This window comes from Belonocnema kinseyi, chromosome 9 (assembly GCF_010883055.1).
Source record: "Belonocnema kinseyi isolate 2016_QV_RU_SX_M_011 chromosome 9, B_treatae_v1, whole genome shotgun sequence".
NCBI lineage: Eukaryota > Metazoa > Arthropoda > Insecta > Hymenoptera > Cynipidae > Belonocnema > Belonocnema kinseyi.
This window is the reverse complement of record NC_046665.1, coordinates 9,083,597-9,109,509: the sequence shown is the minus strand read 5'-3', so window position 1 is coordinate 9,109,509 and position 25,913 is coordinate 9,083,597. Positions and strand designations below refer to the sequence as shown.

At 35.8% G+C, this 25,913-nt stretch overlaps 1 protein-coding gene across 1 annotated transcript in view; it reads right to left on the bottom strand.

The window, feature by feature from the left end:
- The window catches only part of LOC117180409 (eukaryotic translation initiation factor 2 subunit 3, Y-linked), a 229,838-nt gene that overhangs the window by 60,459 nt on the left and 143,466 nt on the right, over window positions 1-25,913 (bottom strand). Inside the window, exon 3 of the mRNA XM_033372910.1 lies at window positions 20,447-20,680. Within this exon, the coding sequence (XP_033228801.1) occupies window positions 20,447-20,680 (234 nt within the window). The remainder of the gene's footprint in view (window positions 1-20,446; window positions 20,681-25,913) is intronic.

Here is a 25,913-nt window from a genome sequence, read left to right as displayed (position 1 = left end):
TAAAACGTGGACAGTAGACCCCCCCCCCCCCACGGGAGGGGTTCAGATTTTATCCAAATCTAATACTATCTCTAATGAGAATGTAAAAATGTTTATTTTTCAAATATCCTAACTTTTGATATATGATGAATAAAAGATTTTTTTCTTCTGATTTACTCATAATTTTCTAGACTAAAATTTTTCCACCAGCATAATTAACGCAGATTTATCTACAAACGAAATATTTTCAAAAAAATTGAACACGAGTAATTTGCCCTGAAAAATAGGTCAAAAGTGGTCAATTTTTGGAGGTTTTCCTATGTGGTCACTGATAAGGGTCGGTCTGACACGTCGTTTCTATGGTCTGGTACGGTTTCATATTCGATAAAATTATCGATAACTTTAGAAAAAATTAAATTTCACAAGCGAAATAACAAGGAAAGCATCAAAAAGTGTCTCGCCAATCGGCTAACACAATACATGTAAATATGTGCATAATACCTTCTCACTTTTTAAGAATGTTTTCGCTCGCAAGTATATGCGTCCCATACTCAGTACGAAATTCTCTATAAGCAGCACTATACACTTTTCCTCTAGAAAAGAAGCACACTACACGTTAAACTTTTTCATCCTTCGTAAGGTCACTCATGCTGACTCAAACGTTCTTGTTTCCAAGAAGGCTAGAATAAAACTGCAGAGTCTCAGGCATGCTAGCTTCAATAGTACAGTCCCTACTTAAATTGTAGAAGCTCTTTGAAAAACTATAAAAATAATTTACATTCAAATTTCAAAAATTGAAGGTACTTTTGGTTTATTGCATTGGGAATCAACGTGAAGATTATAACTGTTTCAAGATTCCATTGATTTATTTGATTTAAATTTATTTTGAAATTCCATTTCCGCTAAAATAAACACCAAAAAGAAGATAACTGGATAAAATATTTGATTGTATTTAAATTTGATTCCCTATTCAGTTTTTCTTAGGTGAAACTTTGTTTTTAGGGAGAACAAGGAAAACATATGAATTAAAATAAAAGTACAAAAAGAAGTTTTTAGTGAAAGTCTGAGATGTGGCCCGAGGAAACAATCTCCTCCATTGAACGAATTTGGGTACTATTAGCCTCTAAATGGATTAAATATGTGGTTGGTGAAAGGCATGCATCTGGTAAAGGTAAAAGTAAATTTTCTTTATACCTTGGTCGAAAGTACATGCCTCCCGCATCGCTTTTGGTGCATGAAGCCTAAGATTTACGCATCGGTAAAGATACACGCGCGCCCTGTTTAATAGATTTGCTTCTAGCAGTAGCAACCCGTCCAAATGCCATTCTTATTCGTATAATCGTGTATCGGTTGTCTATCGTGCATATTTGTTAAACTGTAAAGTTCTTGTTCCACATCCATTTTTATTATATCACGCTTTGCTTTATTCGAGTTTGATTATGTTTACTTTTTTTTTCGATTAATTTTTCTCTTATTTGACGCCCGCCACCGACCAGCAGCACTCGCTCCACTCGTGCCGCAAAACTTAGGCAGCCGACAAAAGAGAGAGGGAGAGAAATACAAAAAAGAGAGAGGCAGAGCATAAGTAAGAGCTTCACAACTCTCCGCGAAGGAGCTGCAGCGAGGAGGAAAGTAAAAACATGGCTGCGATACGATGTATCTGCTGCAAAACGTGGTAGCTCAGTTTTTAATTATTATGAAATGCACTTCGCCTCGGGCATCATAACACAGTACAGGAATTTTAATTTCCTTCCTTTGTAGTGTAATATACTATTTCAGGCGATGTATGGAGACTGGATGCTTCGAATGCTACTTGATTGAATGATTTTAAGGAAAGACAACTGTAAGAATTAATGTACGTAAGGAGGCTCTAGATATTGTACGTGTACCTGAAAAAAAGGAAAGAGGATTAGACAGCAGAATGATAGAAAATGGGAAGTTAAAGCAGTGACAATTAGACCTAAGTTGATGGTGAAGGGAAATAGGATAAAAACGTCTTCTGGGACACTTTAAATGATGCTATAGGCACTTGAGATAGTGGGGAAAGAATCTTTCTACTACCCTCTAGTTTTTTCATGTAGTCCGGTCAATTTGGGCGTAAATATCTCAGATAACAAAAATGGTAAAAAGAAACTGTACAGTGCATGTCAACGTGTCTTTATTTTTGCGTCGATTGCATGCTTAGTGGTGATTGCGCAAAAATTTGATGACGAACTGGCAACCTTTATTTGCTTGAAAGCACCGAAATCATGTACTTCGAGTAGATAGGTCAAATTTGAGAAGTTACTGTATTGTAACATTTGCCTAGAAAATTTCGCTTTTTTTATTTATTCTTCAAACCCTTACTTACACCTTTTTTTAAAAATGTAATATTTTTATAAACCTGACTATGAAGTAGTTTACAAAAAAAAATTATCTTTGATACTACTGCACCTACCACAAAGAGCCAAAGCTGTTAATATTTCAAAAGGAAAAAGTATTAAAACCATGTAAATAGACTGCTTAAAAACAATGAACTTAGGTTACTCCAATAAAGGGGCTATGTAAGAGGAACGCCTACTCTACCACAGCCAGAACAAGCCGACAACAGAGAAAGAGAGGCGCAATGAAGACCAACCGCGGGCAGGCATCCGATAGAGGAAGAACGATTCTTTATGCCCCAGAGAAACATCAACACCTAGGTTTCTCTCAAGCCTAAAGATCTGACTGAAATCGATGACGAGCATCGTGGACATTTTTTCGAAGAATCCAACCTGTGGACTATCAATTGTTTTGTGTATAATGCAGCGAGATCTTTAGCAAATGCGAAACGTAAAACAAGACCAACGGTTGATCATAAGACCAAAAGAAGAATGCATTAACTCGTCATTAAGATAGGCTGGGCAAAACAGCACGCGTCCCGCATTCAGTGTGTGATTGACTAAATCACATCTGCCCCGAATTTTACCGCCAAGGTTGGATACTATCTGACGCTAAGAGAAGTCTACAGCGAAGAGAGAGGTGGGTCAAAGAAAATCAACAGTTTCTCCCTGACCCACTCGACTCTTCCAAGAGACTCTAGTGAGTGTCGACCACCCATTCAAACCAGAGGAGGTCGAAGTATTTTGGGGAGAAGTCTACGAAGTGCAGCATAGACTGGAGGAAGACTTAGAAAACATGAATAGCTTTAAGAAGCTGTGTGATACCCTCATAACACCTGATGAAGAATGCCCACCCATCACTACCGAGGAGTTGAAAAAAGTAATAAGAGAGATGAAGAACTATTGCGCTTCGGGATCAGATAGTATCGATACCTTCTGGTATAAGAAGTTTCCTTCAACCCACCAGCATTAGGTCCGTATTTTAACCTAATATTTTAAGTCGGAAGAACCAATTTCGGAGTGGTTGATGGAAGGGCGCACAATACTCTTGTCAAAAATAGGCAACTTAGCTGACCTGAAGAATTACAGGCCAATCACTTCTCTGAACACACTGCATAAGATATTCACAGCTATCCTAAATGATAGGATTGTTCGGCTAATTGAACCTGTGTGACAATAAATTTATGAACAACGCGGCTCAAAGAAAGGCGTAGCAGGATGTCGGGAGAACCTGCTCATCGATAAATGTGTCTGCAAAGATGCAGCATCCTACCAGCGTGACTTGTCGATGTCCTGGATTGATTACCGGAAAGCTTTCGATTCGACCTCCCATAGATTTATCATCTGTCTTTTGGAAAGCTTAAAGGTTGATCCGCAAATTGTGAGGTACATAGAGAGATTGATGCCGCTTTGGAAAACCAGATTTACTATCTCATATTGAAAAAATCGTGTGACAACTAACAAGGTCAACTTTCAGAGAGGTGTCTTTCAGAGCGACACCATGAGCCCAATCCTCTTTTGCCACACATTATTGCCACTATCTCTAGCACTTCCCCATTCCGACGGGTACTTGTGCGGCAAACCTGCAGATCGAAAGTACAAGGTCACTCATGTATTTTACATGGACGATCTTAAGATCTATTCTAAAAACAAAGAGCAACTACAGCTAGCTATAGTGATTTTTGAACGATATACTAAGGAAATAGGAATGGAATTTGGGTTAGACAAATGCGCCAACGTTTATTTGAAGCGAGAAAAACTTAATGGCATTCCTGAACACCCTGAGCTCGTCGATAGAAACGCTATACGAAACCTTTGAGCTGGAGAGACTTATAGATACCTGGGCGTGCCACAGAGCCGCATTCAGAATGTGACATCTATAAAGGATACTCTCCGAAGCAGATACAAACGTCTCATCTGGCAGATTTGGTCTTCCGAACTGTCGGAGAGGGAAAAAGTATCTGCAACGAACATGCTTGTCCTCCCGGTAGTACTCTATTTATTTGGAGTGATTCCACGGACGAAAAACGAGCTCAGATCCTTGATATCGGAACACGAAAGGTTATGCACATGAACAAAAGCATGAATCTTAAGGCTTCTGTTCCGCAACTCTATATTTCACGCCGTCAAGGTGGTCGCGGAATATTGAATCTTGAATATCTTCTCAACAGAATTATTCTGTATACAGCACATAGAGTCGCAAATCCAAAAGACCCTCTGAAAATGGTCAGGAAGCACGAAGAATTGGGTAAAGAAGCGTTTCGGTACAAAGCAGCGGAGGAGGCCGCTGAAACACTCGAATTTAACTTCAATATTAGGGGTGAGCAAAATCCCTTACATCTTATCTATCTCAAGTACTTACTTCAGAAAGCCCAGATTAAGAAAGCGCAGAAGAAAAACTTCTGTGAAGAGCTCCTCAATAAGAGCATGGACGGCACCTTCCACAGAAACGTGAAGGTTCAGTCAATGTCGTGTGAGGTAATTTTTGCTTTCCTTAAATCACCCAGATTGAAATCTGGTACGGAGGGTTTCATTTTGGCATGTCAAGACAGTGTGATTTCCTGCAGGGCATGCCGCGCACACCCCGAGCATTTAGCACACATGATATCTAGTTGTCCAACTCATGCGGTAACGACCTACATCCAAAGGCAAAATGCGGCACTAAGAGAGCTTTATTACCATCTCTGTCACCCTTAAGGCATTAACCTTAATATCGCTCCTCTAAATGCTCTAAGGGAAATACAGTGAAATGTCGAGAATGAGAAGTACCGCATATACTGGAACTTTATATTCTCGACAATTGTTTTTGTTGCACACTCGAGACCTGACATGGTTCTTGTTGACTTCGAGAATCGAACTATGCTCGTTATCGAATTTTCGGCACCAGATGACCAAAACATCGTAGCCACAGAAAATAAAAAGAAAGAGAGGTATAGAGACCTTATAAGGGAGTTGCTACAATTGTACCCGGAATATTCTGTTAAACTAATCGTCCTTATCTTCGGTGGTCTTGGAGGTGCCAAGGTTTCATTGGTTAATAGCCTGAAAAGCATCCCTGCGTGTCAACAATATGCTAAAACACTTGCGGGAAAAATGCAGAATCGTCCTTGGGTCGCTCTGTGTCCTGAGGATGCACGAAACTTTTGCCGGATCGTCGTATTGGTTCCATTACCGACTGTAACCACCTATCTCACATTCGTGAGACGCATTTCTCAATAGATAGGTAAAATTTCCACCAATAAAACAGTTCAATTGTTGAATTTTCAAATAAATGGACAGATGAAACAATTTGTTTATGAAATACTATTCCATATAATTTAAATAAAAAAAATACTATTATATAAAGCATTATATTATTTATATTATATAATTATACATGTATTATATGTTATTTATATTATGTAAAGTATTATATGAAAGTGACTATTTTCAAACCCATGCTTACTTGGATACAAACCCCAGTAAAACTCCTATAGAACTATTACAATTATTACACAGTATTAAAATACCTTGTCATAAGTAGTACGTAACATCTACATAACATAACACTGTGTCATTCACATGATACGTGATAGATTTTTCAGAAACTCCCCCCCCCCCCAGCCGTGATGATTTATCCATTGCGCTTAAAATGGAAAAACGATACTCTCAAATACCCCTGCCCCAACGTACCACGTTTTTTATAAATCACCCCTAACATGGTTACATATGTCTAAAAAAAACTTTTTTCAGAGAGTTATAGAGCCAATTGTAACGTTTTGGATTATATGTAAGTCACTGACCACACGCCAGTTGTTATATTTTACAATCTGTTATTTAACAGTTGCGTCACCATGTGTGCTAGTAAATCTCTTTAAAATTACTGGTAAACATTTTTGAATAGTGTTTCGTTGATATTAAATAATTATAAATCGAATTGAATGTTATAACAATTTTATATTCTTTTATCTTTTTCATACACTGCCATTCTCGCTAGACAAGTTCCCATTATAAATGATAAGGTGGTCCTAGGTGGCAAGAGAGAAGCACTGCGAGCTCAGCTAGCAACACAACAACAATGCAGGAGTGTATGAAAAAAGCGGACAGTACCCTCGGGGGTTAGTAATGTCGTCTACTTCAGTAATTTTCAGTCTGTTTCAAAAATATCTCAGGACATTCGCTTCAGTTCGCTTTTAGTCACTCGCATCCGTGTTTGCGTTATGCGCGTTATGCAAATGTTTAAAGAAAAAAATAGAAAGCATTTATCTTCCGAAGAGGAAAATAAGCCTTTAGACGAAGTATAATCAGGTGCCTCAAACGGTCTATTTACGTATAGTATCTCTGAGAGCAAATACAAGGTGATGAGAGCTCACGAATCTCTCTTAAGAAATAAGGTTGACAGTTGTGAATTTGTAAAAAACAAATCGTCAAGAACTAGTGACAATCAGAATTTAGTTGGTGCTGTCTACGAATTGTTTCAGTACATCAGAGACAGAGGCGATCTTATATTTGGCCCAATTGTAAAAGAGCAAACTCTCGTTTTAAATGAGAAACAACGTTTATTGAGACCCATACAAAATGAGATACAAAATGTATTTCTGAAAAACCAATGGCTTTAACTTTGCATACTGTCCGATTACGGGGTTCAGCAAAAAGTGCACGCTACATTTTTTCTCTTTTTCAAGTAACTAGAATGCATCCAAATGTCCAGGTTGGTCAACTACGGAGCCCAGTTGGTGCACTATATATATATTTTTTCTATTTTAAGTACCTGGTGTGTAATTGATCCGGCCACAAAAGATGTACTAAACCAGAGCCTGTAAATCTCAACGGCTCATATACCGCGCCCACAAACTTTAAACGCAGTATCCTCTTACTTCGCGGGTAAGGGGATAGGCCTCAAAAAACCAAGCCCAAAAACCCCAAACCCGCCAGCCCCAAGTCTACAACACCCAAAACCACTAAATTCAAAACACACAAACCACAATCCTACAAACCCCAAGCCCACCAATCCCAAGCCCATAATCTTCAAGCCCAGAAACCCTTAATCTACAATTCCCTAACCAGCAAACCCCAAGCCCACCAGTCCCTAGATCACAAACCCCAATTCCACAATTCCAAGCCCACAAACCCTAAAGCTACAATTCCCTCACCATCAAACCCTAAGTCCGCCAGAAAAACAGATAGTTCACGTCTCAGAGAGGGGGGGGGGGGTCGGATACTTTTCTCGGCTATGCGATTTTGGCGATGCTCTTCACGGTTAGTGGGCAACTTCGATACTTTTCGGTTCGAACTTGCTCAACGGGTGTTTTTCGTAAGATGAGTTCGTATAGGAGTTTTTTTGTTGAACAACTACTCATTTTGTACTGTTAACCAGTTTCTTGATTTATTTTCAATAATATATTCAGTTAAACATAAGTAAATAATGTTACAATTACACACCAGGTACTTCTGAACAGTGAACGAAATACGTTTTTTGAACCGCGCGAAAGGCACGACGTCTCTTTGGCGGTCAACGAGATACGTCTTTTGAAACTGAGAGCGAAATACTACGTCTGTTCAACCACAAGCTAGATACGACATGTATTGGAACCGTGGCGAGATACGATATCTCTTGAAACAAAAATCAGACACTACGTTCTTCCACTCACCCGTAAAGACGGAGTTGAAAATGTAATCCCCCACCACTTTTCGAGAGGTGGTTATCCTGATCTATTCCGTCGATTAGGTACAGATGCATATTATTTGAAAAAGTCGGACACTAAACAAACACCTAAATATGGAATGATCGCCTGTCTTCCAACGATTTATAAGTTCCTCATAGCTATAATTGCAGATGAGATCTATTTTCATTGGAATGAAAATGGAATTCTTAATTATTTTTACTTTTTTATTTCTTTTCTTTTAATTTATGGAGATTAAATTGACAAATTTACGTGGAATGTAAAACTTGCCTTGCATTTTAAATACTTTCAAAACTCCAAATGCACAAAGAGACAAAGATAACAGAATCTTGTCAAGGTATGGTAGTTTTCTTTATTTACCATTAAAATAATATCGTCGGAAAAAATCGGCAATCTTCGACTTTGAAAGACAGTAGCTCCGCAAAAATTTTAACAGATTCCAATAAAGATTATGCGTTCCGTAATGCTTTCTACATAAAATGATGTTTTACTAATTGTTCCTAATCACTTGTATCTAGAGCAGTTAAATGAAATACGAAGAAAAATGGCACAGCTACACCAACTACTCACAAGGAAACATAGGCTCCGATTTTCTTCGTTCTCACATATGTTGTAGTACTCGAAAAACTAAGCGACACGTATTTTTTCTTACGTGCTCAAAATGGATTAAAGGGGATAAAACCACCCCCGAATAGTGTGGTACTAAGCACCCATTTAATTGTTTTACATATAATAACAGAATATTTCACAGTCAAATAAACTCGAATAATATCCTCAGATGAAAAATGTGATTGTATTGTAGAGTTTTTTCATTTTCACGAGAAATGAATTTATAAGGGTTAATCACCGTTAACTGCATTTTATAAACAGAGCAGAAAAATTTCCTTAAGAAGATTTGAACTAAAAAAATTTGGAAAAAATATGTATTGTACGCGATAATACAATAAGATTTACGGAATTTTGCATTTTCATAAGAAAGTAATTTATACGGGGTATCCACCCTTAACTGTATTTTATTACATTTCTGCAAAATAAAGTCAGTTTCTCGTGCAAAACAGAGCAGAAAAATTTTCTCACGAAGAAGGTTTAAATATCTAAATTTCTCAATATACATTAGTCAAGTAATTTTTCTGGGGATGAACTACCCCGAAAGATGTTACGATTATACAAGAAAATTATAAGGAAAACAAGCGCTTAATTAATTCAACGTCCTGCATTAGTTAAAAACGTAATTTATATATTTTTAAAAATATAAATTTATATGTAAAATATGCAAAAACACGGGAAACGTATTTTATTATCTTGTGTAAAATAAGTGTTTTTTTCTCGATTTTTTAGCTTCAATTTACACCTATTTGGTGATTTTCTTCTATAATCGTAACATCATTTTGGATAGTTTACCCCCATCAAATTGTTTGATTAATGCAAATTGAAAAATTTAGATCTTTAAACCATCTTCGTGAGAAAATTTTTCTGCACTGTTTTGTACGCGAAACTTACTTTATTTTGCAAAAACACGTAAACTTTATTTTATTATCGCGTGCAATATATATTTTTCCAGATTTTTTGTTTTGAAATCATGCCCATTTCTACATTTTTTGCATAATTAAAAATTGTTGTGGTGTAGTTTACCCCCCAAAAAAATTTTGTTATCAAATTGACAAAATCATATTTTTCATATCTTATTGTGAGGACATTTTTCGACTTGGTTTGATTGCGAAAGATTCTGTCATTATATGTGCAATAACTAAATGGGTGCTTGATACCACACTATTCGGGAGTGATTTTAACTAGAGATGGGACGAGCATTAGTATACCTACTGCTTACTGCCCTCCGGCCTCCTGCACACTCCGGGGAAGCAGTACCTTCTGCCCGCAGGAGCTTCGCAGGACCTACTGCAAATTCCGGCCGGTATTTTTCTGCTCGCCGAAATTGCAGTAGCTCACTACCCTGATTGGCCGAATTTCTCCTGTAAACTCCGGCAGCAATCCGGCAGTCCTTCCTACTGCTTCCTCCGGCCATAACAATGGAAACACATGTGCGCTCAAGGGTCAAAGCCTTCCAACTTTCTTTACCTAAGATTTATCTGTAGTATATCTATATATACTTTCCATTATTATTCTCGGTTCCCTTGGAGTTTCTAGTTTTAGGATTTCTTAAGTTTCTCAATTTTTTTCTAATTCTCTTTAGATTAAGTCGTTTAGGAAAATAGCAATATCAGGATTGGGAATCTTAGGTTTCATTTAAATTAATTTCCCAAAATTTTTGTAATATTTAACTTTATTCAACTTCTCTTTATATTTTTTGCGCGCAATATTTATAAAAATTTTATTCAAGGAAAATCATTTTTTTTTTCAAATTTTATATTGAAACTATTTCTTTAATTCCTCCTTTTTTAATTAAATAAAATTTGATTTTATGCAAAGAATGCTGTTCTTTTATGTAAATTTAGCTATATGATTACTCTTTTGTATAGAGTAAGAAAGGTTTTTTGGACTAACACCACTTTTTTAAATGTTTACGCAACGGAATATGGTTTGTAAATTGGCTCATGGTTACGGCTATCAGCTTAGGTGTCCAGCTTTTTAGGATATTACGTAATAGTGACATTGACAACGGTAAGGGATGGGGTCCTTCGCGCATGTACGTAATTTTTGCAAATTCATAAAAACTTTCTCCTGAAGATAATTTTTTTAGTTATAAATTTTATTATTTGGTTGAAAATTTAAGAATTTTTTTAACAGGTCATCCTTTTCGGTTGCAAATTCAATTGTTTTGTAACAAATGCATCTTATTGGGTTAATAATTCAACTCTTTTCGTAGAACATTAACCTTTTGTTCAAAATTCATATTTTCTTACCAATAAGTCGACTGAGAACTTTTTTGGACGAACCCTATTTTTTCTGGAAATTTGTCTTTTTTATTTCAAAGTTCATATTTTTTAGTATAAATAATGGTTCTTTCTTGGATGAAACTGCAACTGTTTTGTTAAAAATTAAACTATTTTCTAAAAAATTTACTTTTTGATTAAAATTCGTATTTTCGTCTTAAAAAATCAATTAAAATCTTTTTCGATGAAAATTCTACTCTTTTTTATGAAAATTTGTCTTTTGGATTTCCAAATTTACCTGTCTTATTGGAATTTTCATTTTTTTATACGAAAATGCATGTGTTTGGTTGAAAATATAACAATCTTGTTAAAAAGTCATGCTTTTTGGCTGAAAATTCGACTCTGTAGCAGAAAGTTAACTTGTTGTTTACCATTCTTATTTGGGTCTTGGAGAATGAACTGGAATCTTTTTTAGATACAAATTTTACCATTTTTTAGTGTTTTTTTTTATTTAACTATCTTAGAAGAAATTTCATCTTTCTTAAATAAAAATGCAACTGTTTGGTTGAAAATTCGACTATTTTGTAGAAAAATCATCCTTTTTGGTTGAAAACTCTGCTGTTCTGTTGAAAATTTTAATATTTCGTAGAAAATTCAATTTTTGTTTTAATTTAATAAGGTAAACCGACCGTTACTGGGACAACGTAAAAAATAGGTCCAATACTGGGACAATAATAAATATCGCTGAGTATCTTTTATAATCCAACATAAATTATAAAAGTAAAGATGTTCTATTATTGTTGAAGTTCTTTTAAATTTGTTACCACTATTTATTTTTGTCCTGCCAATTTATACATTTAGTAAAAAATAATGAAATATGTTTCTCAAAATGTGTAAATGAACTGCTACAAAAATCGCCATTTTTTGTATTTCAAAACTTTCTGCATAACTTGCATAGCCCTGTATTATTGAGATTTCCTACACTAGCAGAAGAAGTAATGTTTTTGAATATTTTTAATATGTTTAAGAATAAAATTTATAACTTTTTAGCGATTTTATTCAATAAATTATGAATATTTTAATGTCCCGCATTTAGACAAATTCTTGAGGAAGTTGCCTAAACTGGGACAAGCTGTCGCTGACTGTCTCAGTTTCGGTTACTTAAACGTCAGTTGCACAATCTGGTTTCCCTTAATCCTTAATGGGACGGCCATTTTCGCCGAATTTTGAATTAAATGAGTCAGTATTTCGTTATAGTGACATATTAAAAATATTATTTATGAGCTCCATGCTTGCCGTTCAATTGACTATTTATTCAAAAAAAGTTGTTCACAGTAGTAGCATTAAGATTTAATATTAAATATAAATATTAATGAGATTAATATTATCTATTTACCTTTTTAAATTAATTAAGTAAATTAACTTTTATGATGAAAATTTATATTTTCGAATGAAAAATATAAATGTTTTGAAGAAAACTCGTATTTTTGACTAGAAAGTTCAACAGTTTGGTTGCCATTTTTTCTTTCTTGATTAAAAAAATCTGTCTTTATTAATATTTTAACTATTTTATTGAAAAGTAGTCCTTTTGGGTTCTAAAATTTATCTTTTTCATTATTTCAATTTCATTAACAATTTTATTAAAAATGTTTTTTTTTTAAATTAATTCAACTGCTTTAAATTTGTAATTAAAATGTTTGTTAGATGAAATATCAACTATTATATTTTTTGATCAGAATTTACCTTTTTGATTAACCTAATACGTCAATTTTCTAACAAAGTGTTTAATTTTAAAATAAAAAGACTAATTTCCTACCAAAAAGATGAATTCTAATCAAAAAGCATAATCGTTGATATTTCAAAAAAAAGTTTAAATTAAAATTTAAAAACAATGAAATCTTTTGAAAAAAAAATTAACTGAAAAACCAAACGAATTTTCATCCAAACCGTTCGACTTGTAACCAAAACAGATAAAATTTCTGTCGAACGAGTTGATTTGTCAAACAAATAAGATTTTTCATTAAAAAAAGAAAAAATATTTCAATCCGACAGTTGCATTTCTGCTAGTAAAATATGAAATTTATCATTAAAAAGATCATTTTCGAACCAAAAAGACGAATTTTCAACAATATAGTTGAAATATTAATTTAAAATATTCGATACGAAAATTTACAAACAAAAGTTAAATTTTCAAGTAAATCAATAATATTAATCTTATTAATTTTGATTATCTTTAATATTAATCTACAATATTAAATTTTAATGCATACTTACTAATTTAATTAAAAATTAGATCTATGAGTTACTATTAAATTACTTACCTAAGGAATTGGCCAAATTTGAGGTTAAAAATCGAGGTTTTAATAAATCACTTTGAAAAACTTGTTTCGAGTAAATAATTAAGTAAACGGCAAGCGTGTAGTCAAGCTGTTGATATGAATTTTATTAAATCTGACTAGCTTAAGAAAAATTCATTTATATTAATTTACTATAACATTAATAAAGTGTTTTCTGTTCTAATCGATCAAATAATGTGTGAGTCACTATTATAATTGTTTTTGTACACAAAATTCTGATTCACCATTCTAAAATTGTGTTTATGTGGGTTAGCTTTTCGTAACTTATCTAGTAATGGTCGATTTACCTTATTTTGGTGTTAGAAAAAACTGAAATTTTTTCCTGGATGAACATTAAAATTAAATTGTTTTTATACAAAAATTCATCTGCTTTAAAAGAAATTTTATCTTCCTTGGACAAAAATGCAACTGTATAATTGAAAATTCTACTGCGTTGTTCAAAATTCAACTATTTCATAAGAATTCATAAATATTCTCATTTTCATAAGAATTCGCTTTTTGTTTAAAATTTATATTTTCATGTTAAAAAGTCTCGTTTTTTTATCAAAAATACATCGGTTTTCGCACAAATTTTTATATTTCTTGCATAAAAATCAACTATATGGTAGAGAATTGAACTATTTTTTTTAAATAAATATTTTTGGTTGAAAAAATTTGTCGTTTTGGATTGAAAATTCAAATTTTTTCGTAGAAACATATGTTTTGTTTAAAATTTCATATTTTGATAATGAAAACTGAAAAGTCAACTAAAATGTTTCATAACAGAAAATTTAACTATGGGAGCGTTTACATATGATGTCACAATTTATTTCAAGCTTTTTTAACCCCACGTACCCTTTGTCACGCTGAGTCACGAATTAACGCGACCCCACCTATAATATTACGTCACGTTCTTTCGACCCCCCCCCTTTCATATTTTTTAAAATAATTATAAAATACTTTTCGGAATCTTCTCAAATATAAGAATGAAACATTACATGAACATAATAAAAAATATAAACCTGATTATTAACAGTTTTTTAAAATTTATTATTCTTCTCAAAGAACATTTCAAATCGCTAGGATATATATTGCCTTAAAACTTTTTAGGTTGTTCATTAAAAACAAGAAAACCCTCCATGACATCACGCACAGAATGATTCGTCCTCCCATATGTCACGATTTGTCCCGCTTGACAAGAACCCCCCCTGCTCCTCAGTGCGTGACATAATAAGTGAACGCTCCCTATTTTCTTGAAAATTGATGTTTTTAATTTCAAAATTAATGTGTTTCACTAGAAGTTTCAATTGTTTTAATTGAAAATTCAGCTACTTGGACACATACACACACACACACACACACACACGAGCCCCCATTCGTTCGGTTTTCATTCCTCTAGAATCAAACCGAAGGGCCTATGACAAAGCCACCAAACGCATCCTCGGGTTGCCAATACAGGGTCCCTGTACCAAGGGTTTCTGCTGAATATGGTTACAAAAATAAATAGGCAGTCGCGGACAATTGTCCAGGGGTGGTCCCAAAGGAATTAAATCCCAAGCGGAGGTGTCAAAACCGTGCTGAAAACTGAATAGTACCTGGGCGAGGTGTCTAGAACGGCGACTCTGGGATACTGGGTGACCTCTCACAGTACACAGCCTTATCCTTGCATGCGAGGCTCTACAAGAATGGAGGAACCCCTTTCCCTAGCTTCTCGTGGGAACAACAATGACAACACCAAACATACTTGAGGTCCCACAACAATGATGCGATGGATCGGCGGAATCTCGCGATGAATCGGCGATTGTGGCCCCTGAACGGGATTACATAGTACGGCTGCATGCTCTGTGTTGCGCGAAACGCCCGGAACTATCGCAATTTTCGCAGCAACGTCTGCGAAACCATGCCGAACTACTCCGAAAAAGAGGCTATGTAAGCGGAACGCCTACTCTACCATAGCTAGAACAAGCCGACAACACAGAAAGAGAGGCGACACGAAGATCAACCGCGGGCAGCCATCCAATAAAGGAAGAGTGATGCTTTATGACCTGGAGAAACATCAACACCAAGGATTCTCTCAAGCCTAAAGATCTAGCTGAAATGGATGACGAGCTTCGTGGACACTTTTCTGAAGAATCCGACCTCTGGGCTATCAATTATTGTGTGTATAATGCAGCGAGAGCTTTGGCCAATGCGAACCGTAAAACAAAACCAACGGTTGATCATAAGACCAAAAGACGAATGCATCAACTTGCCATAAAGATAGGCTGGGCAAAACAGTACGCGTCCCGCATTTAGTGTGTGATTTACTACATCACAACTGGCAGGAATTATACCGCCAAGGTTCGAAAGTTCGCGCGCAAACTCCAGACCCGTTATCACAAACTTAACAAGTCAAAGCTGCTGACCATCAGGCATCATATTGTTGAGAAAATACGGATACTATCTGACGCTAAGAGAAGTCTAGAGCGGAGGGAGAGGTGGGTCAGAAAAAATCAACCAGATTGTATCAAAACCTTCTGGTGGAATAAGTTTCCTTCAACCCATCAGCATTAGACCCGTATTTTCACCTCATATTTAAAGTCGGAAGAGCCGATTTCGAAGTGGTTGGTGGAAGGGCGCACAATACTCCTGCCGAAAATAAGCAACTTAGCTTACCCGAAGAATTACAGGCCAATCACTTGTCTGAACACACTGTATAAGATATTCACAGCTATCCTAAATGATAGGATTGTTCGTGTAATTGAACCTGTGTGGCAAGAAACGTATGAATAACGAGGCTGAAAGAAAGGCGTAGTGGGTGTGTTTCAGGGCGACACCATGAGCCCACTCCTCTTTTACCTTACATTATTGCCACTACCTCTAGCACTTCGCCATTCCAACGGGTACTTGTGAGGCAAACCTGCAGATCGAAAATAAAAGCTCACTCATGTATTTTACATGGACGATCTTAAGATCTATGCTAAAGACAAAGAGCATGCACATGTAGCTCCAGGGATTGTCGAACGATATACTAAGGAAATTGAAATAGAATTTGGATCAAACAAATGCGCCAAGATTTATTTGAAGCGAGGAAAACTTAATGGCATCCCTGAAGATCCTGAGCTCGTTGATAGAAGCGCTATACGACACCTCTGCGCTGGAGACTTCAACATACCTGGGCGTGCCACAGAGCCGCATTCAGGATGCTACATCTATAAAGGATACTCTGAGAAGCAGATACAAACGTCTAATCCGGCAAATTGTGTCTTCCGAACTGTCGGCGAGAAACAAAGTATCTGCAACGAACATGCTTGCCGTCCCGGTAGTATTCTATTCATTTGGAGTAGTTCCATGTACGAAGAACGAGTTCAGATCCCTTAATATCGGGACAAGAAAGGTTATGCACATGAACAAAAGCATGCATTTTAAGTCTTCTGTTCCACGACTACATCCCGAGCCATCAAGGTGGTCGCAGAATATTGAGTCTTGAATGTCTTCACTACAGGATTATTCTGGGTACAGCACATAGAGTTTTAAATGGAAGAGACCCTCTTCTTAAAATGGTCAGGAATCACGAAGAAGTGGGTACAAGGGCGTTTCTGTACAAATCAGTGGAGAAGGCTGCTGTAACACTTGCACTTAACTTCAGTATTAGGGGTGAGCAAAATGTATCAAACCTTATCTATCTCGAGTACTCACTTCTGAAAGCCTGGATTAAGAAAGCACAAGAGAAAAACTTTCGTGAACAGTTTCTCGATAAGAGGATGCACGGTATCTTCCAGAGAAATGTGGAGAATTAGTCAATATCGTGTGAGCTAACGTTTGCTTTCCTTAAATCGCCCGGATTGAAGTCTGGTACGGAGGGTTTCATTTTGGCATGCCAAGACAGTGTCATTTCCACCTTAACATACCGTCGCCACATTTTGAGCCAAGACATTTACGATGATAACTGCTGGACGTGCCATGTACACCCCAAGCATTTAGCTAACATACTATCTAGTTGTCCAACTCATGCGGGAACGACCTAAATCCAAAGGAACAATGCGGCACTAAGAGTGCTTTATTACCATCTCTGTCACTCTTACGGTATTAACCTTAATATTACTCGTCGATTGTCGAGAATGGGATGTGCCGCATATACTGTAACTTTATATTCTCGTCAATTGTTTCTGTTGCACACTCGAGGCCAGACATGGTTCATCTTGACTTCGAGAAGCGAATCATGTTCTTTATCAAATTATTCTTCAAATTATTCTTATAAACTTCATCTTTTTAAACTGCTTTAAACTTGTATGTTAAAATGTATTTATTTTATAGAGAAAGACATGCCTGTGAGTTATATGTGAATCTCAATTCGTTACTATAAAAAAATAAATTTGAAAAAAACGTTGAGATATCTGCATAGAAAATAAAAAATGTCATTCACTACACTTGTGTCTCGTATGTTATTTTATTATCTAAATGAAATAAATAATTTATATTTCATTTACCAATCACCTCGAAAATTAAAAGTAAATATAATTCTCTTACAATTTTGTTTTTATTTCTGATTTTCTTTCAAATTAATTTAAATAAAATTTTAATTAATTAACTGTAAATATAATTTGGTTATTAAAATTTTTTTAAATTCTCATTTTCTCAATATTGAATTGTTGCCATTGAATTCAGAACTCAATAGGAAATGTAAATAAAGCCGAAGGGCAAGCAGTAGCCGATGTACTGCTCGTCCCATCTCTAGTTTTAACCCCCTAAAAACCATTTTGGGTACGTAAGAAAAAACACGTGTAGCTTAGTTTTTCGAGTACAACAACATATATAAGAACAAAGCAAATCGGAAGTGAACACCTAACTAGGGTTTCTTGTTAGAAACTTGCAGGAAAAGTCGCCCACAGGGAGTCAGAAAACTCTAAACTCTTATAGACGTTTATTTTCAATCAACCAGAAGATCTCTTGACGTGTAAAAATAAATTATAAACCTTCGGGCAGTTAACGCTGTAAGGAAACAAGTTTTTGATTAAGCAGCATTTTCAACTTTGAGTCTCTGTGTACCTGTGTGATAATGTACCTAGGTGTAAGTACAACCACAAAACATTGTTAAGCACTACATTGGAGACATTGCTATTTAATGCTTATGACACATTGTATGAAATAGTTTGGAAAATATATTTCTTTTGACAATCTGCATACATCGAGAAGTGTGTTAGTCTCTTTTTGCAAGGATATTTTCATTATCTTTAATCAGGAATCAAAAAAAGCTTTCATACCGTTGAATGGCTTAAAATTTATACTATTATGCACTGATTGCTATATTATAATTGAAAACCTGACAAAAATGATCTTTCGAATATTAATATTACTTAGAAAAATCTTGAGTTTTATGAGACAAGGCGCATTCTCAAGTATTAAAAACAAGAGTAGAAAAAAGGATCTATTCTATTTTCATAATTGTTAACAGTTAACATTGAATGCCACTCCTATTGTCATTTGGTTTTTGATCATTAATAAAAATAGAAACAGTTTAACTAAAGTCTGGTCCAGCCGATCAAAAAAATCGACATTTCTGTCTAAAAACCTTCTTATACATGTGGAGAATACATTCCCAAAGTTATAGCATCAAATTCGACATTGAAATATAGTTAGGAGTGGTGCGCGTCCAGAGGCTATGCACTCTTGGATCGCACAGAGTAGGTATGTCTTCTTAAACTTTCGACTCCGCACCGTTCATCTTTTTTATTTTCCTTCCAACTCTCTCTCTCTGACTGTTATTGGGAGTCAGTAATGTCAGTGCTGGTTAGCTCAAGAAATCGCAGATTAGCTTTAGAGAGCCGTAAGTATTGAGAAACTTATGCTTTTTACAAGCAAAAACTTTCAGTGCTTTTCTCAAAGCCACGTTTTTTAAGTTAGCTGGAATCGTAGTTCATCGAATTTTCGCCCGATTCACTTCATTATTATTATTATTATTATTATTATTATTATTATTATTATTATTATTATAAGACAAAGTAATTGCAAAATCAAGGCCGATTTTTTTCGTGAATTTCCATTTATAGTGTAAGTCCGATAACTTTCCAACTTCCGGACTGTAGAGCGGAAAATTTCAGGAATTATGGACTTATCGGGTTCTCCTTATAGTAGCGCACGATATTAGGTGTGCGCGTGCGTAAATCATGGGTGCAAATCATTAGCAAAATAGCGCACGTAGTGGGAGAACCACAATTAGTGTGTGTGCTGTACGCGTGATGACGTTTTAAGGGGAGTGTACACTTATCGGACGGCGCAAGTTATCGGACTTCTACTGTATGTCCACTATTTTTTAAATCAACCATTTTTTGTTGCAAGCTGTGATTCATGCGCATATGTCATTTATACTATAACAAAATTTTTTTTGAATTTCATGTTTCAGATAATTTCGAAGGACTCCAGGATCTCATCCGATTTGATTGGACTCTCCGCTGGCTTGTTGAACGAAAATAAAATTTATCTTTGAAAAAACGAATTGAAAAAAAACTGCGGCTGGACCAGACTTCCCCCTTAAGATGATCTGCGGTTTTCATTCTTTTTAGGAGTACAAGTAAGGGTGCATGAGCAGTAGTGCACCAGGCCATCATTGATAATACTGTCCCCAGCCAAAACGAAAAACCAATTAATGGAAGCCAAGAAGTAAAAAAATGTATATACTTTCGCAAACAAAAAAATCGAAAATTTAAAATATTAGGTAATGTAAAAAATAGAATTTTTTAACAAAAATAAATAACAGTAATGATTTTCTCTAAGCTACCCCGACTGATTATTCATTCTATTGATTAAACGGTTCTTTTAAATAAACCAAAGTGAAAATGACAACATTTGAAAAAGCCGCTTAACGGCATGTGACACTTATCGATTCCTACGTTAACGAAATCTTTTTTTTTTTTATCATACTAATACCCCACGAAATGAGATATCGAGTCTACAGTTTAAGAAAATAAAGAAAAGTGACTAAGGAACGTTTATGCACTAATATATTTTTACAACTAAAAAAATATAGCTTTTGGATTTTGTTCTTTCTCTTTATTTTGTATTTTTATTTTCTCAAACTTTCACCTTAATATCACGTTTGGTGATAAATTGGTATAGTACAAAAAATTTCGATAAAGCAGGAATCAGATAAGTGTCACATGCCCTAACTGTATAATTACAGAAAATTATTCCCTGAAATATAGTTAAAGAACAATAAAAAATCTTGGATAATGTTCCCAGCACAAACCTTTTTAATAATTAAAGCAATGTGTAAAAGTGTTTTGTTTCAGTTAAAATACCTATTAATAGTAATGCAGCATCCATAACCGCTGCTCCATTAAGCATTGTTGCCATAAGAATGTCATGACCTGGACAATCCACAAAAGATACATGGCGAATTAAATTAAATCGACCAGAACATATTGGACGTAGGCACGGAAAAGAGTCGTCTTTGCTAGACCCTCCAGAGATGTAACACCCAGGTCTCGGACACTTATCATTGTCACACTTGTATATTTTCGCATTAGCATATCCTGAAAAAATATTTAATTGTTAATTTGCATTTTCTTGATAGAAGTATAGTTTTCGCAATATATTAATAAACAGTCGTGTACTACGAAAAGCTTAACTAAAAAAACCCAATTTTTTCTACACACTGTTTTTGGGAACGTTGATACCGTATGGAACTAACTGTGCTTAGTAAGCGGGCGTTAAGAAAGACTTCAAATCTCACTCTTTAATAAATTCTTGCTTTTATTAATATATATTACAGATTGAAATTGATATGGAAATTAATAAATAATTAGAGGTATCTTATATCCAAATTGTCTGTTTTTACAGAAAAAAACATTTTTCTCGAAAACAATCAATCCTTAACAGGAGAATCCAATTAAAATTCACCAACGGCAAACATTTATCACACCTGAACGACACCTGAATTAAGGGATTTGACACGCTGTTGCACAATGGGACGGATATAGTATTTACTGCTCAAGATAATTTAGAGTTGGCAATTCTCCACGGATCGGTAAGTTTTTTTCAGTGTTTTTTTCAGTAATGCCCTACATTAGGAAAACTCTCAATGCTGAATTTTTTTTCTCTGTTTAATAAAACCTTTAATTGTTCTTTTGGAGCGAATGAAAAAGGGTCCCTGTACGAAGTGTTATTACTGAATATGGTTACAATAATTATAAAGTATTCGCTGAAAATTATCCAGGGATGGTCACAAAGGAAATAACCCCCAGCAGAGCCGAAACAACCGTGGCGAAAGCTAAATGGCACCTCGAGGTGCCTTAAATGAGGATTCTAGCATAACGGACAACCTCTCAAGAGTTTGCAGCCTTCTTTTTGCAAGTGGGGCTCTACAGAGATGGACGGACCCTTTCCCTAGCTGCTCAATAGAAAAACAAGGACACCACCAAACCACCAAAAAGTATAGATGTGGTTCACAACGATCGAACACGCAGAATAGCCTTCAATAGGTCAGCATATAGTAACAATCACCTTAGATTTCAGGTTGTTTAAAATAATTGAGATGGAAACGCGACCATGGACCGGGAAAACGCTTATACTGACTCAGGGATGACCTGCTGGACTACTACGATGCCAACATTATCCCTGTTCACGGCGGCTGTATGGATAGTGTACAAACTTTGTGGAACCAAAAACACCCTGAGTTTTAGAACTTTTTGCAACAATTATTGCGCAATAAAGCTGCCTAGCTCTCGAAAAATGGATATGAACATAGAGCGCTTACCCAACTGCTGCATGAATCAACCGAAGATGAAGAGGATGAATTGACGTTAAGAACAATCACGTAAAACAGGCACAGAACCATAGATGATAGTGATTTCAGGAAAAGGAGGAATATTAATATCCAGGTTCCTCCCAAGCCCCAAGATCAGGCTGAAATGGATGCTTTCCTTCGTGAGGATATTGAGGGAGAGTCCGACCTCTGCACAATCAATTGCTCAATTTATGGGTCGGCGAAAGGTTTGGTTGTGTAAATTTAGATGCTAAAACCAATGATAGATTAAAAGACGCTTGCATCAACTGAACAAGAAGATTATATAGGCTAACATATCTGGAAATTACTACGTGACAACGAACAGCATCTTTTAGAGGGGCGTCTTGCAGAACAACGCCATGAGCTCTCTACTTCTTTGCATCACACTTCTGCCACTAACTCTCACATTACGCAATTCTCCTGGGCACCTCTACAGCGATAGAAATCATCACGAGCATAAGGTAACTCATGTATTTTACATGGTTGACCTATACTTCTTGTCCAGAGCAAGTGCAGAGTGATTTAAATATTGTCAAGGGGTACACAAGAGAGATTATTATGGAATTTGAATTTGTTAAGTGTGCCAAGATTATTTTTTGCGAAGACCAATTGCTGGCGTCTCCGAGACTCCGAGATTCTGGATATGAGTTTTATTAAACATCTTCACACTGAAGAGGCCTGTACATATGTAGGCTGGCCTTAAATCCGAATTTAGGACATTGCAGCAGTGAAGGATTCTCTTCGAAGCATATAAAAGCGTCTTCTTAGACATATTTCGTCTTCAAATCTGTCGGCGTTGAACATGGTGTCTGCGACTAACATGCTTGCCGTGCCGGTTCTACTATAATCTTTAGGTTTAGCAACATAATAGGCCCGTAATATCGCCTGGCGTAAGATAATGCGCATGCGGAAGAACTTGCATACCAATTCGTCCGTTCCGCGATTATACATCCTATGCCGCCAAGGCGGGTGCGAACTTACAAATCTAAAATGTCTTCATAACTGAACTATTCTGGATACAGCTTAATTGTCGGGAAAGTTGAGATGATTTGCAAAAGAAAATTTCTTTATAAACGCGCGGAGCAGGTGGCAGAGGCTCGTGGCCTGAATTTTAACATAATAACTAAGGAAAATTCATTAGTACGTCTAAATTCCTCACTTCTAGAAGTCCAACTCAAGAAAGAAGAGGTTAAAAAAATATATGCAGAGCCCTTCATGCACAAGCTGAGTACCTAGAACACATATTATCTAGGTTTCCTACGCCCACGAAAACGACGTATCTCTATACACATAATGCAGCAGCCCCAAGAGTGCTTTCCTGCCTTCCTTGTCGCTCTTACTGCGCTAGCTGCGACCATGTTCTTCTGAAAACTCCGAGGTAGATAGTCAATTTGTGCGAAACGATAAGTGCACATTTCCTGGAAGTATTGTTTTCGGACAGCAGTCTCGATTCCACATTTGAGGCCTGACATTGCGCTCCAAGGCTGGAGAGGATCAGGTCTCGATATTCTGATTTTTTACGCCGAATTCGGACTCTGCGACCAAAAATAACTACTCGTACGAGGTTTGATTTAAGTCTATTAAAAATGTATGACAATTTTTTGTAACCAATACCATTTTAAGGATAAAGCGGAACGATTTTAGTTCATAATAATATTCATTTACAATAAAATGATACACTGCAGTAGTTCGTTTAAATAAATAGTTCATAACAATAAAATAAAATTCATAAATAAAATAAAAATCATATTTCTGAAGTGGACAATTTCCCTGCTGTATTCGTTTATATATTATTAAACACAAAAAGAAATTAATGTTCATTTCTAAAAAAGTCTTTCAAATCTGATGAGAATTACAGCCTATAGACAATTTTTAACAATTAATACTAAATCGGTTCTCACTGTGCCTCGCTCCGTTCACTGAATTTTACAATTTTCAAAACAGAAAAAAATTGTTATAAATATAAATTATAGTGACTGTTGCATGCGTATTGTTTTCGTATAGTTATAGGAATATTAAAGTAGAAAATTCAATTTTTCGAAAAGATTTCCAACGATACAACACACTGATGACTCTTAAATTATATTTATGACTATACATTCTATTCATAACTATAAATCGCACGTTTAAAATTTTCTGTTTGACTTTCGCTTGTAGAACTTTTCGTGGAGAATGCCAACCAATTCCCGCAAAGCCACCTTCCGGCGAGATCGACAAAACAATTTTCGTTAGTAAACTTTTGCATGGCGAGCCCGATCTCCTCTCCATCAATACTTCGAGGTCCCACGTTTTCCCTTTCTTAAGGCCCAGACATGCTCGAACTCAAACGCAAACGTCGATGCCGTTTGGTATGCAATTTGTGTTATATTAAGTGGATGCGCACTAGCAAAACTCTTCGCGATCCGACTATGGAAACCGTCGCATTATCAGCAGTTTTGCTGAATTATGTCTCAAATCTTAGAACTTTTGAAGTAACGCCATACATTTTTTTGAGTTCAAGATTCATCCCCAGCGACTATAGAACAAATAAAGAAAAAGTTTAGGAAATAAATGTTGAACTTTAAAATCTGTTTTAAAGATATCGATTTTTGTAAAAATTTCGTTATCGAATACGACGGACATAAGGTATTATATTTTATATTCGACATACGTATTTTTAATAGATTACAAAGGCCGACAAAATTATTACCTAAAGACCAGACGATGTGACCCCAAATGACTTTGGTATCTTAAAACTGAATGCGTTATCTACGTTTTTCTATGCGTCAGGTTTTTAAAATAGCCTAACCTAAAGGTGCAAGAATGGCTATTTTTAGCCATATTTGAAGCAATATAACATGATCAGCACGTTTTTATACAAAAACTGCTAACGCCAACGTTTATTACTCCTTTTTACCTTTCATTTCCATTTTCGAACATCCCGAACCGATTTGTTTCCCCGAGTTATCGCACATTAACCATTTATTCGCTTTCTTCTCCTGCTTTGCTAGTTCTTCCTGTGGAACTGAAATGGTTAATGTGCGATATCTCGGAGAAAAAAATCGTTTCGGGATGATCGAAAATGGAAATGAAAGGTAAAAATGAGTACTAAATGATGGTATGAGCAGTATTTATACAAAAAATTCTGAAATATGGCTAAAAATAGCTAGTTTTGCACATAGTTAGAAAAGACATAAAAAGCCACAGAAACACGAGAGCCTGCATGAAAAAATACATGGACATAAAAGAAGCTAGAGTAGTATGTCAGAACAGAAAATTATGGCGACAAATAGTTAATAAAAAGAGTATCAGTAGAGTGAATGATGCTTGAAACAAAAGACCTTGGATACTAATGGACCCAAGTGGGGAACCTCACATGATGACTTGGTGTAGATCGTCACTTAAGGTGATTGCTAGAGAGATTGATCAGCAAACTGGGTCGGAACAGTGTTGCGGAACGAACGTGTTATCTAAATAAATATCACGAGAATTCTAGATCAATCTAAAAATGTTATATCCTTTCCTCACATTACTCCCTTCCCCACCGAGTGATTCACGCCTACCCCGAAAGGGAAATGGCTTAATGGTGTAATAATAATAATAATAGTTTGTTAGACACTCGGACTTCACCTCAGAGGTCCGGGGTTCGACCCCTGAGCCGGTACCTCTGGAAATTTTTCAATGTACCTTTACCGAGGTTCTGGTGGTTCGGAACCCACCTTAAACTGTAGGTCCCCCCATCGTGTACTTGACTGCAACCCAGTCCGTCAATGATGGGGTAAAAACCAGGCTTTGTCCAATATCTCTGGGCAGACTGCTCTCATCAAATCACTTGATTGCATTATAAAAATGCGCCCATGACTGATGATATATACCGAGGCAGCCCCGTGCAAAATGATCAAATAAAAATCCAACTCTAACCAAAAATGCCTTCAAAATTTTGGGCAGTATAATCCTGTGACAACATTTCGACACAGCAATGTTTTTTCCTTTTAATAATA